The sequence below is a fragment of the Eleutherodactylus coqui genome, chromosome 10, assembly GCF_035609145.1.
Source record: "Eleutherodactylus coqui strain aEleCoq1 chromosome 10, aEleCoq1.hap1, whole genome shotgun sequence".
Lineage (NCBI taxonomy): Eukaryota > Metazoa > Chordata > Amphibia > Anura > Eleutherodactylidae > Eleutherodactylus > Eleutherodactylus coqui.
Genome location: NC_089846.1, coordinates 54,411,330 through 54,424,577, shown reverse-complemented (window position 1 = coordinate 54,424,577; position 13,248 = coordinate 54,411,330). Strand labels below are relative to the sequence as shown.

Sequence of the window (13,248 nt, the reverse complement as noted above, 5' to 3'; positions counted from 1 at the left end):
TTATAAATACTGGTGTTCCTGCACTCTACTAACCGACCTCATCCTGACACCTTCCTCTCAGTGTGTAGCAGCACCATAACTCTCAGACAGCATGCCCGCTGCCTCGGGGTCATACTCGACTCTGATCTCTCCTTTACCCCCAACATACAATCTGTGGCCCGAACATGTCAGCTGCACCTCAAGAACATCGCAAGAATCCGCCCCTTCCTCACCGTGGACATGCTAAAAATGCTCACTCTTGCCCTCATCCACTCTCGCCTCGATTATTGCAACTCGCTGCTGATCGGCTTCTTCTGCTCCAGACTCTTCCCCCTCCAATCCATCCTGAATGCGGCAGCCAGGCTCATCTTCCTGTCCAGCCGCTACTTGGACGCTTCTGCCCTGTGTCGGTCACTGTACTGGCTGCCCGTCAAATACAGAATTCGATTTAAACTCACTACCCTCATCCATAAAGCTCTCCATAGCACCGCGCCACCCTACATTGCTCCCTCATCTCAATCCACCACCCAGCCTGGGCCCTCCGCTCTGCTAACGAAATCAGACTGAGTGCCACTTTAATTTGAACCTCTAATTCCCGCCTCCAGGACTTCTCCAGAGCAGCACCAGTCCTCTAGAATGTGCTACCCAAAACTGCAATCACTGATTCACAAAACTCTAAAAACGCACCTCTTTAGGGAGGTATACCACATCTCCTAAACCAAACCCCTCTGTACTCTGCCTGATAACATGCTCCCTGTCCTACCAACTGCAATTCCTGCTAGCCACTAGCCTGACCATTGTCTATGTGTATAGCACCCCACACTCTCCACCTCGCCATACCGTGCACATCTCCAGCCCCTTTACCTTCTGTATCACCCCATTATCTGTAGTATGTAAGCTCGTTGGAGCAGGACCCTCACCCCTATTGTTTCCATCAACTGATTACTGAATGTAACCGTGGTTTTTGTATTTTTCTACTTTTGTCTTTCTGTATCCCCATTTTTGTAAGCACTGCGGAATATGTTTGGGGCTATATAAATAAAGATTATTATTATAAATGAAGGTAGAGTGGTACTCTTAACCGATCCAAGGTCTCTGCAACCATTTAAGCCTCTTGCAGACATATGACATCAAACCTATTAGATCTCAAGTAATTATGCCCTCTCGCATTTCAGGTAATGAACATAAGATCTGTCTTAGCCATGTCCAAAGGGAGAAACATTGACTGTACAAGCTCAGGTAGCATAGCAAACACATTTAAGGCTATGCATATAGGCACATGGCATTAGAAAAAACAACATTTCCTGCCACTCTGAACTTGCAGAGGCATTTCACTCCAACTTAAAACCTGAAAAAGAATATAGATAGTCCTCGACTTGCGAACATTCGAGTTACGAATTTCGCAAGATGCGAACAATCTGTTCTGCACAGTATGATGTAATGCTATGACATTACATCATACTGTGCAGGGACCGGGCAGGCTTCTATCAAGCCTGATAGAAGCCTGTCCGGTCAGATCGCGGGACACTGCGCGGTTACTAGGCAGCCGGGGGCCTTCTGAAAGGCCCTAGGGCTGTCTATGCAGAGCGCCTAATCAAGGATATCCTTTCAGGAGGTCCCCGGCTGCCTAGCAACCGCACAGCATCCCGCGATCTCATCATGGGACGCTGTATGGGCCCCCTGAACGTCGGGTGCAGGCTGTTTCTTACAGCGGGCACCCGGCAGCAGCAGTTCCGACGAGCCGCGCTGATCATCAGAACTGTTAACACTTTAAATACCGCTGTCAGAGTGGTATTTAAAGTGTTAACAGTTCCGACAAGTGGCGCGGCTAGTCGGAACTGCTACCGGCGGGTGCCCGCTGTAAGAACAGCCGGCACCCGACGTTGTATGGAGCGGGATCCACCCGCGATCCTGCTCCATACAAGCATTTGTTCGGACTTGCGAACAAAATGGACTTGCAAACAGGTTCCTGGAACGGAACCTGTTCGCAAGTAGGGGACTATCTGTAGTGGTTAATCAACACAGGCATTTTGCAAACACGTTTTACGAATAGCAAGCCCTCTTCGCTAAAAGGGAAGGAAGTTGAATTTATCAGTTCAATTGCTGCTTGTGGAAATCAGATGAAATGTGCATAAAAACTTTAAGGGGACGCCTTTGCCTTATGAAAGTCCATGAATTGTAAAGGAGGCACAAGGCATGGCAAAAAAATAGATTATACCTACCCGATAATCGGGTTTCCAGTAGTCTCCACGACAGCACCAATTGAGAGATTGCCTCCTCCTGGTGGGACAGGAACATACTGAGAGGTTAAAAGCTCCCCCCCTTCCCCACTTTCCTCAGTGGATTCTAACAAATTGCCGGGGTAGGAGCTTAAATAATTTTTTTTTTTTTTTAATTTATTTCTTTATTTTGGAAAATTATATTCTATAATTTCTTTTCTATCAATTTAGGGGGGGGGAGGTACGTGTGCTGTCGTGGAGACTACTGGAAACCTGATTATTGGGTAGGTATAATCTATTTTTCCCCAGTCGTCTCCACGACAGCACCGATTGAGAGGTACCAACTAAAGTCTTTTTCTAGGGTGGGATTGCTGCCGAGAGGACTTTGCGGCCGAAGGCCATGTCCTCGTCTTGCTGCACTTTTACCCTATAGTGTTTAATGAACGTGTGGGGTTTCTTCCAGACTGCGGCTTTGCATATCTGCTCGACGGAAGCTGAGCTATGTTCGGCCCATGAGGATGCTACTGCCCTTGTAGAATGGGCTTTAAGAGCTAAGGGGATTTCCTTCCCGAGGGCCTTATAGGACTCTATGATGGCTAGGCGGATCCACCTGGCTATGGAGCTTTTTGCTGCTTTGCTCCCTTTGTTTGGGCCACTGAACTGGACGAACAGATTGTCGTCCCGTCTCCAGTGGCTTGTCGCGTCTATGTAGCCTAGAACTGCTCTCCTAACGTCCAGGCAGCTTAGGGTTTTTTCTTCTTCGTTTTTAGGCTTACTGAAGAAGGAGGGAATTATTATGTCTTGTGACCTATGAAAATGTGATACTACTTTCGGCATGAAGGCAGTGTCCATTTTAAATACTAATTTGGAGTCCGAGATTTTCAGGAACGGGTGGCGAATGGACAGGGCCTGCAATGCGCTAACTCGCCTTGCGGAGGTGATGTCTACTAGGAAAATAGTCTTGATCCTAAGCATTTTTATCGGTAATGCTTTGATCGGCTCGAATGGTTCCGTTGTCATGGCTTTTAGGGCCGAATTAAGGTTCCAGTCTGGGCAAACATTTATGGGCCTGGGTCGCAGTCCAGCTGCTGCTGTCAGGAACCTGCTGACCCATCTGTTTTCTGCGAACTTCGTGTCGCATATAGCGCTAAGGGCTGCGATCTGGACTCTCAGGGTACTTGGAGAGAGGCCCATTTCTAGACCCTCCTGCAAGAACTCTAATATCAGAGGGATATCCGGGATGGAATCCCGGGAATCCCTTCCCTGTCTCCATGAGAAAAGCCTTCTCCAAACCTTCTGGTAGATAAGGTGGGTCGTCTTTTTCCTGCTGGACATTAGTGTTTCGACCACTCTCTCTGAGAACCCCTTCCCTCTTAGTGAGGATTCCTCAAGAGCCATGCTGTTAAATGGAGCTTGTCTATGCCCGGGTGGTTCAGTGGCCCCTGTGATAGCAGGTCTGTCCAGGTAGGAAAGGTGACTGGGTCCTGGATGCTCAGTGTTGTTAGGAGACCGAACCAACTTCTCTTGGGCCAGAAGGGGGTCACTAGGATTAGTGTGCATACCTGGGTTCTGAAATGTTGTAAGACCCTGGGGATCAGCTATATCGGAGGAAAGGCGTACGCCAGCCCCTCTCCCTAGTCCTGGCCTAGGGCGTCTATTGCTGTAGGACGATCTCCTGGCCGGAGGGAGAAGAAGTTGCTTACTTTGGCATTCTCCCTGGTTGCGAATAGCTCTAATTGTGGGGTCCCCCACCGGTTGGTCAGGATTCGGAATGCTTCCTGGGAGAGAGACCACTCTCCTGGGTCTAACTGCCTCCTGCTGAGAAAATCCACTTTTTGATTTAGTGTCCCCTTCAAATGTGTTGCCGTGATTGAAAGGATCTGGCCCGCTGCCCAGCGGAAAAATGTTTTGCGCGATGTTTTGCAGGGCGGAAGACCTTGTGCTCCCCTAGTGCCGAATATGGGTGACCGCGGTGGTATTGTCCGGCAATATCTTTATGTGCTGGTTCTGTAGCGAGTTTCCTAACTGCTGTAGGACCTGCCATACGGCCTGTAGTTCCCTGTAATTTTAGTATTGGTCTCTTATCCTCTGTGGCCATAGGCCCGAAGGAACTGGTCCCCCACATGCGCTCCCCATCCCCAAGCGCTTGCGTCCGTTGTGATGTGCGTGGTCAGGTTCTGTATCCAGTGGACCCCTCTCCGCAGGTTCGCTGGGGATGTCCACCAACGCAGGGATGTTTTTACTGTGTTTGGGATGTACATTCTTGCCCCTAGAGAGGACTGTTTTTTGTCTCACGTGGATAGGACTGAGGCTTGCAGAGCTCTGGTGTGAGCCTGGGCCCATGCTACTCCTGGAATGCATGACATCAGGCTTCCCAGGAGAGACATGGCTTCCCGAATTGTGCATGATTGACTCCGTAGGAAGATTTTGACCAGCCGTCGGATTTTTTCCTTGGGCAGGCAGGAGCATTGAGATTCTGAGTTGAGCGCTATGCCCAGAAACGTTTTTTCCTTGCCGGGGTTTAAGCTGGATTTTTCCCAGTTTATGACCCATCCTAGGGACTGGAGAAGTTCTAGCACTATCTCCTGGTATTTTGTTAGGAGCTCCCTGGACTCTGCTATTATCAAAATATCATCCCGGTAGGGTATTATTAGGATCGACTTCTTCCTCAGGTAGGCGGCTACCTCTGCCATAATTTTGGTGAAAATCCTGGGTGCTGAGGAAATCCCGAAAGGCAGGCATCTGAATTGATGGTGCTCTATTCCTTTGCCCATATCCACTGCGAACCTTAGGTATTTCTGGGACCCCTTGTGGATCGGCACATGGAAATAAGCGTCTTTTAGATGGATGGATGCCCTGTAGGCCCCTCTGGGAATCAACTTTATTGCTGAGGAGAGGGACTCCATTTTGAATTTCCTGTATCTGACGCAGGCATTCAGAGGCTTCAGATTCACTATCATCCGCTGTTTCCCGCAGGGTATTCTTACTAGGAAGAGCCTGGAATAATGGCCCTGGGTTTCCTCGTTTCGAGGTACGGGGGATATTGCGTTTAGTTGTTGTAGCTCCCGAACACTTCGCCTTAGTAGGTGTAACTGTTCCCCTGAACCTTCTGTGGTAACGAATTTCCTTCTGAGGAGGGACACCAGTCCTATCTGGTATCCCTGCTGTAAGATCTTTGGGATCCATGTGCCTTCGCAAATCGCGGCCCATTGATCCGCATAGCTCCCCAGCTTTGCCCCTACGGGGATGGCGTCAGGGTCTCTGCTTTTTGGCTCCCCCTGGTGGGGGTTAAAGAAGATATTCCTTCCTCTGCCCCCCTTAGGGTGATTCCAACGTCCCGTCTTGCTCTTGCCTCGGTAGGTCTCGGGCTGTTGCACTGGGGCACGGAAGAAGGTCTTCCCTCTCTGTGGCTTTTCTTCCGGGAACCCCCTCTTTCTGTCGGCCGCCTTCTCCAGGATCTTGTCTAAGTCCGGTCCGAACAGAAACTGGCCGTAGAACGGGAGGGCGCATAGCTTATTTTTAGAGGCTAGGTCGCCTGACCACGACTTCAGCCATAACACCTGTCTGGCTGAGTTAGATCGGACTGTAGCTTTTGCCGAGAGCTTGACTGTTTCGGCTGCTGCATCTGCTAGGAAATTTGTTGCCATCTGCAGGATAGGGAGCGAGTTTAGGATCTGTTCGCTTGGTGTTTTATTAGTTAAATGTAGCTCCAGCTGTTCTAGCCATACTACCAGACTCAGCGCCACGCAAGTGGCTGCGTTACCTGGCCTGAGTATGTTTGCCGCTGCCTCCCACGATTTTTTTGAATAATTCTAGTGATGTTTTTGTGGACAGGGAAGGTATGCTTACGCCTCTCCCCTAGTCCCCCGAATATCTCATCCTGCAGGGTGCGTGGTTCCCTGGGCTCTTCCATTTTTAGGGTAGCCCTGACCGACTTAATCAGTTCCGTTAAGTTGTCCTGATGAAATAGGTACTTTTTGTAGTCCTCCTCATCTGAGGACTCCTCGGCCGCCGTTAGGGCTGATCGAACCTCTTCTTTCACCAGCTTTCTAACGTCCTCCTGATTCCTCTTTGACTAGCCTAGCTACGTACGCTTTGCATAGAGGCCCCTGGTACGTAGCTGGCAGTCTTGTCCCGCACTCCACGCATTTTTTTGAGTTTTGTTCGGGGGGGGGGGGGGCGGCATCTTTTTTATCCCCCTGACAAAAGAGCATTTTTGCTGGTAAATATGCAATTTTCCATACACAATACACTGGATTTTTGCATTTGTATTTTTTGCCGCACTGGCTACTTACGGCCGCTGAGGCTGAGGTTTCAGCTGTCTCTGGGGTTGGAGCACTCATTACTATACCGGTGCTGCAGACACCCTGCGACCTGTAGTGCTGGTACACCTTCTGGCTTCTCTCAGGTTCCTTATTTTGAATTTTTTGCGCTCCTGCACTAAGCCCCGCCCCCTCCATGCGTCTCCTGATGCGAGCGTGATGAAGTCACCACGCTGGACACGTGACGCGACACCCCGCCCCCCGTTGTCAAAGGGCTTCCTGGAGCGCCACGCTGTGACTATAGGAGGAGGAGGGGGGCTGAGGCTCCCGCTTTGTACCCCCCATGGGCCGCCGCGGGAGGAACCTGGCCCGGGGGCTACCACCCCATGTGGCGTCCCGGGAGTCGTCTGGCTGGGAAGGGAGGGCAGGCTGACCCACTGCCCTCCGATCCGCCCGATCTGCTTTGGCTGGCTTCTCCACCAGCCCCTCTCAGAGATCCTGCCTCCTGGCAGGACAGGAAGACACTGAGGAAAGTGGGGAAGGGGGGGGAGCTTTTAACCTCTCAGTATGTTCCTTTCCTATCAGGAGGAGGCAATCTCTCAATTGGTGCTGTCGTGGAGACGACTGGGGAATATGATGATTGCAGTAAACATTTTTGTGTTGTAATAGCTGGTCATCAATATGTCAGTTTTAATCCTTGGGAGGTGAGCAGGCTACTTGAGAGTCTAGACAAATGGAAACCTCTTCTGGGAAATCATAGAATCTGACTTGGCTGCCCTCTACCACAAGTATTCTAGAAGGTTATAGGATTGTGTATTTTAGGTTTACTGTTAGCAGATGTGTCTTAACATCTCAAAATTGGGCTTTTCTGTGGAGATTTGCAGGGTTCCTTGTTCAAAGGCAACACGCAGAACCTTGTGATTCGAGAATTATGCTCTGAAAGTCCTGGGAGGAGCCCCTTCTAATGCAAATTAGGTGAAATTCGGTGAGCTCTGTCAACCACAATATCGCCTGAAAATGGGTTGCAATGAAATGGTGTTATAAGGTGTTCCAGGAATGTAGAGAGGTTCTACCTCTCTACTCTCGAGGGTCCCCACAAATCGCAAGTTACATGTGAAGCCTGTTCTCTGGGTCTTCCATCTTTAGGTGGAGTCTGTAAAGACAGGAGGTCACTTCAGCGAGTGTAGCTTGCATGAGGTTTTGGCGATCTTCCAGGTCACTCACATGTTGCACTACCTCAGTGACCCTCCCTCTCGAGTATGTTAGGCACTGGTTTGTAATTAGATAAATAAATTCTATAAAAATAAACAGCCACAGTAGTTCTTAGGATCACTTCTGGAGGGCTGTTTCAATAGAATATTTTTTGCTGGTTTAACCCTTTGCAATCCAATTTTGGATTCAAGGTTTCCTAGGGGGCCTTCTCTTTCTGCCATTATACAATGGCGCCATCTACTGGCTAGAGCCAGTACTGCAGTATGTGACATACTGGAGAGGCCCCCGAAAACAGAGTGGCCAGTAGTATACAGTCAGAATACCCTGCTGGATGTCTTCCGACTTCAGAGCTGTACAGCCTTCAATCAGAATGTCTTTAGACGTCAGACAGCAGATTGGAAAGGGTTAATAGGGCCTATGGACAATGGGTTGTCTTTGAGAGACATCTTTTAGTAGCACTGCATATCTCTGATGTAAACTTCTTTAAAACATTTCTATGCCTACTATAATCTCCCTGTATAATTCTCTCCAGATGATGTAGACCGTGGAACTAGGGACGTCAGCTTACACTTGGAAGACATCATGGAAAAGTTAAATAATGCTTTTCCAAGTACAAGAGATAAGGAATTATGTGGTATGTATACATTTGTATTAATGTTCATAAAATAAATAAGTTCAAAGGGGGGTTCCTGTTTTTTGATATTGATGGGCTATCCTTATGATAAGTCATCAATATCAGATCGCTTTGTCTGCCTCCTGCCACCATCACCAATAACCATGTCTCCATTGTTTACAAGTCACAGCATCATACTGCAGCTCTATTCCGTTGAAGTGGAGTCTGTTGGCCATAGTGGTTCTCATTGTGGAGAGCACCATGACTAGGGATGCAAACCAATCCAGAATACTCATGTACAAACAGCTGTTTGGGCGTTTTTAATCCCTCATCAGTGTGCAGTAGAGTTTTCATTGGCTGGGTAAGAGGCCATTAATATGAGTCCAGAGGAGTAGTGTTTCTCCTTGTGGAGAACACCAGGAGGATGTAAGAAGGTCTATATAGGCCATGCAATGCTCTCTGGGAAAAAGCTATGCAAATCAACATTGGAATAATTACTCTCACAGCACCTTTTATTGGATAGTAGCTACCCTATCTGAGCTTTTAAAAAGGCCTTGGAACATGACCAGGACTGTAAGCCAAAGCAGAAGACTCATGTTCAAACAACTGTTTCAAGGTTTTTCAAGAATCTGTATAAAAAGATGATTAACTACCATCCAGTAGGTGGCGCTTTGCAGTTTATTCATTGATGGGATAATTCCTCCAACCAGCTGCAGTAGCAGTCTGCGGTACAGCAGAGCTGTGGTTGGTAAACAGCTAAGGAGATGTTAGTGTTCAGCAAAGCACTGCAGTTCCCACAATACGCTGATTGGTAAGGGGTCAAAGAGTCAGACCCCCTACTAATCTGATATTAATGGATAGACTTGAACATCAAACTCCAGGAAAACCTCTTTATTTAAACCTTACATAACGACCTTGTACTTGTCTGCGTTAGGCTGCATTCACACAAGTATGGATGCAACCCATTGTTTTTAGCTGACCCCAGCTAGAGGTTTCCAAAGCCAGACCTACAGTGATTATTACTGTTATTAAAGTGCTTGTCCTGAGACACCTTTTAAAGGGCATCTGTCACTTACTTTTAGCCTTGTAGGTTAAGCGTATAGATTGAAATTAGGTGAACCTCTGAGCTCAGGGATGTAAGGTGTTCTACTTGCCTTCCCTGTCGTTTCCCCAATGTGATTGCTGAAAGCACAGCGCATTGAGTGGTGCGCTAAATAGTCCCCCACCCCCATGCTAAATAGTCCCCCCCCCCCCCTCATTGTAATTAATGGGTGGACTACTTATCAACTCCGCTCAATGCACTGTAGCGGCGGCTTCCAGGGATCACACTGGGGGAACGATGGGGAGGTAGGTATAACACTTTTAGTCCTATAAACTAAGCCTACAGGCTGCAAGTAGATGATCTACTTATGGGGCTACAAGTAGGTGACAGGGCCTCTTTAAGAATGTAAGATTTAGTTTGGGGTTCTTACTAATCTTTTTTTCATATTGCAGATGCTGACTCTGAAAACCACGAATCTCCAACCCTGAATTCGTGACACTGGACCTCCTTTCTACACATCGGACAGAAGTATTGTTTGGCTTAAGAAGAACTAACGTTTGCACTTCCCGGTCGATGAAAAGGTGCATGAGAGATCAAAAACTGACAATTTTTACAATTTAAAACAATGATTTATTACGTATATTTTTCAGAGATGTGGAGAAGAGAAACACTTAGTGCGGGCAACACATGGGCAATCTTCTTATTCAGCCTTTACAAGAAGTAGGAAGGCTTTCCTGTGTTACTGAATGCATTTAACAGTCTCAAACAGCTTAATAAAATGCTAGCAGTAGAAGCCTGGATTCACAAACGGCGTTTGCTGCATTTTTTGTGGCATTTGATTTTTTTTTCTTTTAGCTTAAAGACCCTGCAGCCAGATGTTACATTTAAAGTCTACAGTAAAATACTGAAAATCCTACATACACACAGCGTTTTGGGTGTTTTTGTTACATTTTTGAGGTCAGTGGGATTTTTTTTTCAAAAACGCTCTGAACTCTACGTATGGCCCAGAAAAGCCCGTACAAAATGTTATAAAAAAAAACAAAAAACACCATGAACATTTCAATTCATGGTGTTTTTTTACACAGCCTGAAAAAGAGCTGTATGAAGTGGCTCTGTATAACAGCCATCATCCAGTACTAGGCGACCTATGGGGACTTCAATAAAATGTTTTATAACTACTATTCCATGTTTTTGTATAAAGGTAAATCTGTCTTTGGACATTGTACATCTGTTTACTCGAAGAAAGTCCTATTAATAAAGTGCCAGGTCCAATCAGTCCACATGCCTAACAGTTTAACAACTATAACCCCTCTCCTCTTTACTGGTTTAAGTCATTACTGGCTAATTTTGCTAAAATTTAAATTGTTACACCCATTTTCTGAGTTTGTGTGTTATTTCTCAGAAATGAGAAGCGCTGAATGTCATTTCTGCTCATTACTGGCATAACTATAGGGGATGCGGTTGCACCCGGGCCCAGGAGCCCATAAGGCCTCTTCTCTTCATATAGGGAGCCCAGTACTATGAATAAAGAATTACAGTTAGGGGCCCTGTTACAGGTTTTGCATTGAGGCCCAGGAGCTGCAAGTTACACCTCTGCGTTTAGTTACGCCCCTGCTGCTCATAATATTTTTGTAAAAGGCCTGCCATATCCAGACCTACAATAGCCAAATAGGCTAATCGCAAATACCATTTTCTCCCGTGGGCAGGACAGTGTGTGCTATTCGGGTCCATTTTTTTAACAGATTAAAAGAGCCTATTCAATTTATAACAGATCCCCAAATACTAGACTGTCTGGGTGCTGGCCGATGTGATTTGCAACCGCTTTTTAAGCTTGTCAACACGACCATAGGAATAAGCTCTAAGAAATTATATTGGGTTGTACACCATTGTAATACAGAAAACACCGACTGATGTCCCTTTTTTGAATTTCAGACATTTTAACCTGTTCGTTTGTGTTCTTTTCTGCTTTCCTTTCTTAACTGTAAAGGGAACAAACATGATATCTGGCAGAGAGAGAAGGAGCCGAGTCTTGTGGAAGAAGATTCAGTATACATTTTAATTAATTGATTGAAGTCTTTGCTTCACGGTGGGCTTGGAGTTCACTGGGCAGTCATATAAGGGGACTGAGCTGAAATGTATTGATCTGAAAGCTCTGCTCAGTGACAACAATATTCTCATCAGAAATCGGCTGTTAGATTTGTAACACATCCATAATATGGATCTGTGTTACAGATGGCATTACAACCCTCCATCAGCAGGAGTAGGTCAGCAGTATTTACGGTCATTGGCTTCAGTTTTTACTGGACAAATACTGATCTGTATTTGCCCAAAAGAAAAAAAATACCAACACAGAGGAGAGAACAAAAGTCATTATGCATAAAAAAAAACGAAGGCCATGTGGATACATAGATTTACATTAGCTTTGCATTAAGCCCCATTTAGACGGAACGACTGTTGGGCAAACGATGCCCGACACTCGTCCCCGCATGTACTAGCTCCCGTCCTTTTGCACAGCAGCGAGTATCGTTGCTTCACAGCGGGGTGGCAGGAGATTGTAAGGAGAATTTATGTGTTTATCAAAGAGAAGACGATCCCAGATCCCGTGCAGAAGTCTGGGCCCAGGAGAAATACACATCACACCAGCCTGTGCGGTATCAGATGATTTCTAATTTATTCTAAGGTGGTCAAGCTAATATATATCATAAATGACATCACAGCAAAAGTATATACCTCCAAGATTAATAAGGATACATAATAGGCTAAAACATAAGTTACACCTCCCTTAGTGTATCTATTACATACAATAAGACCGTCATAAATTCAGGAGAAAGGAAGGCATGGGAAGGCGCCCTACAGTCTAGTCACTTTTCCCTGTATATGTTATTCTATAAACATACATGGGTGATTTAATAGACTGTCTTATCTTCTAATCTTTCTTCCTCAGAAGACATGCAGGCCTATAGAAGGGTTTCGTTTAACCCTTTCACTACTTATACTAGCAGCAGGCTATATCTTTCTAGTCTACAATGCAATATAGAATAATTAACTGATACATTGATCTACAATTTTCTTAACATTCCCCACTTTAGATCAATACATCAACTCATAATAATAGTAAATACACATATAAAATGACTCTACCACAGACCCCCTGGCTTCATCAGGCCCAAAACTTTATTGCCAGAAGATCCGGGTTCACACTTCAAAACTAAGTATGTAATTATTTCATATAAAAATATTTCATTGATGCAAATATATCTTTATAAAGTTCTTCCACCAATTGTACCCACAATTAGGCCCGCCTCCAAGAGAAGCTTGGCCTTGATTTATTATCCAATTGATGCTTCTTTCTTCATATGTAAATGATTGTCCATCATGATATAAAATCTTACTCATTGAAGTGTCAATCAGTTATTTAGCGCAATCCTCCGGTACAATCAGGACACACTGGAATCAAAATGTCACACTTTAAAATCATCAAAGTAAAATGGCGCTTGCTTTTACCCATCACTTGTCAGACAGAGGTGGTCACCTGACCCAGTAAGCCATCTTGTTCTTCGTCATCTTGTATATTTTGGAACATCGTTTTGGTGATGGAAGTGTTAATAAGGTTTTGTAACAGTCCTCGGATACACGGAATACAGCAGCAACCACAGAGTACTAGAATGGAGGCACATACTGACATAGAGACTAACGTGGAGTATATGACTTGTGACCAATGTCCGAACAAGCTTTCAACCAGTCCCTGAATGGATCGTCTATGCCAGAGTTATCAGCTAGGTCATTTTATTATGCATTGGTGCAGTGTTATTAGGAATGATAGTACAACAATGTCCTCCAATCATTTTACAAACTCTGCTAGTAACATATAACAAGAGTCATTCTATTTTGCCATGCAATAAGTGTAAGGTGTGTCCTAGT

At 45.9% G+C, this 13,248-nt stretch overlaps 1 protein-coding gene across 1 annotated transcript in view; it reads left to right on the top strand.

Annotated features, from left to right (window-relative positions):
* LOC136579741 (dystrophin-related protein 2-like) overlaps window positions 1–10,276 on the top strand; it is a 54,454-nt gene extending 44,178 nt beyond the window's left edge. Inside the window, exons 4-5 of the mRNA XM_066579801.1 lie at window positions 8,205–8,306; window positions 9,780–10,276. Of these exons, the coding sequence (XP_066435898.1) occupies window positions 8,205–8,306; window positions 9,780–9,823 (146 nt within the window). The 3' untranslated portion in view covers window positions 9,824–10,276. The remainder of the gene's footprint in view (window positions 1–8,204; window positions 8,307–9,779) is intronic.
* Window positions 10,277–13,248: the final 2,972 nt, after the last annotated feature.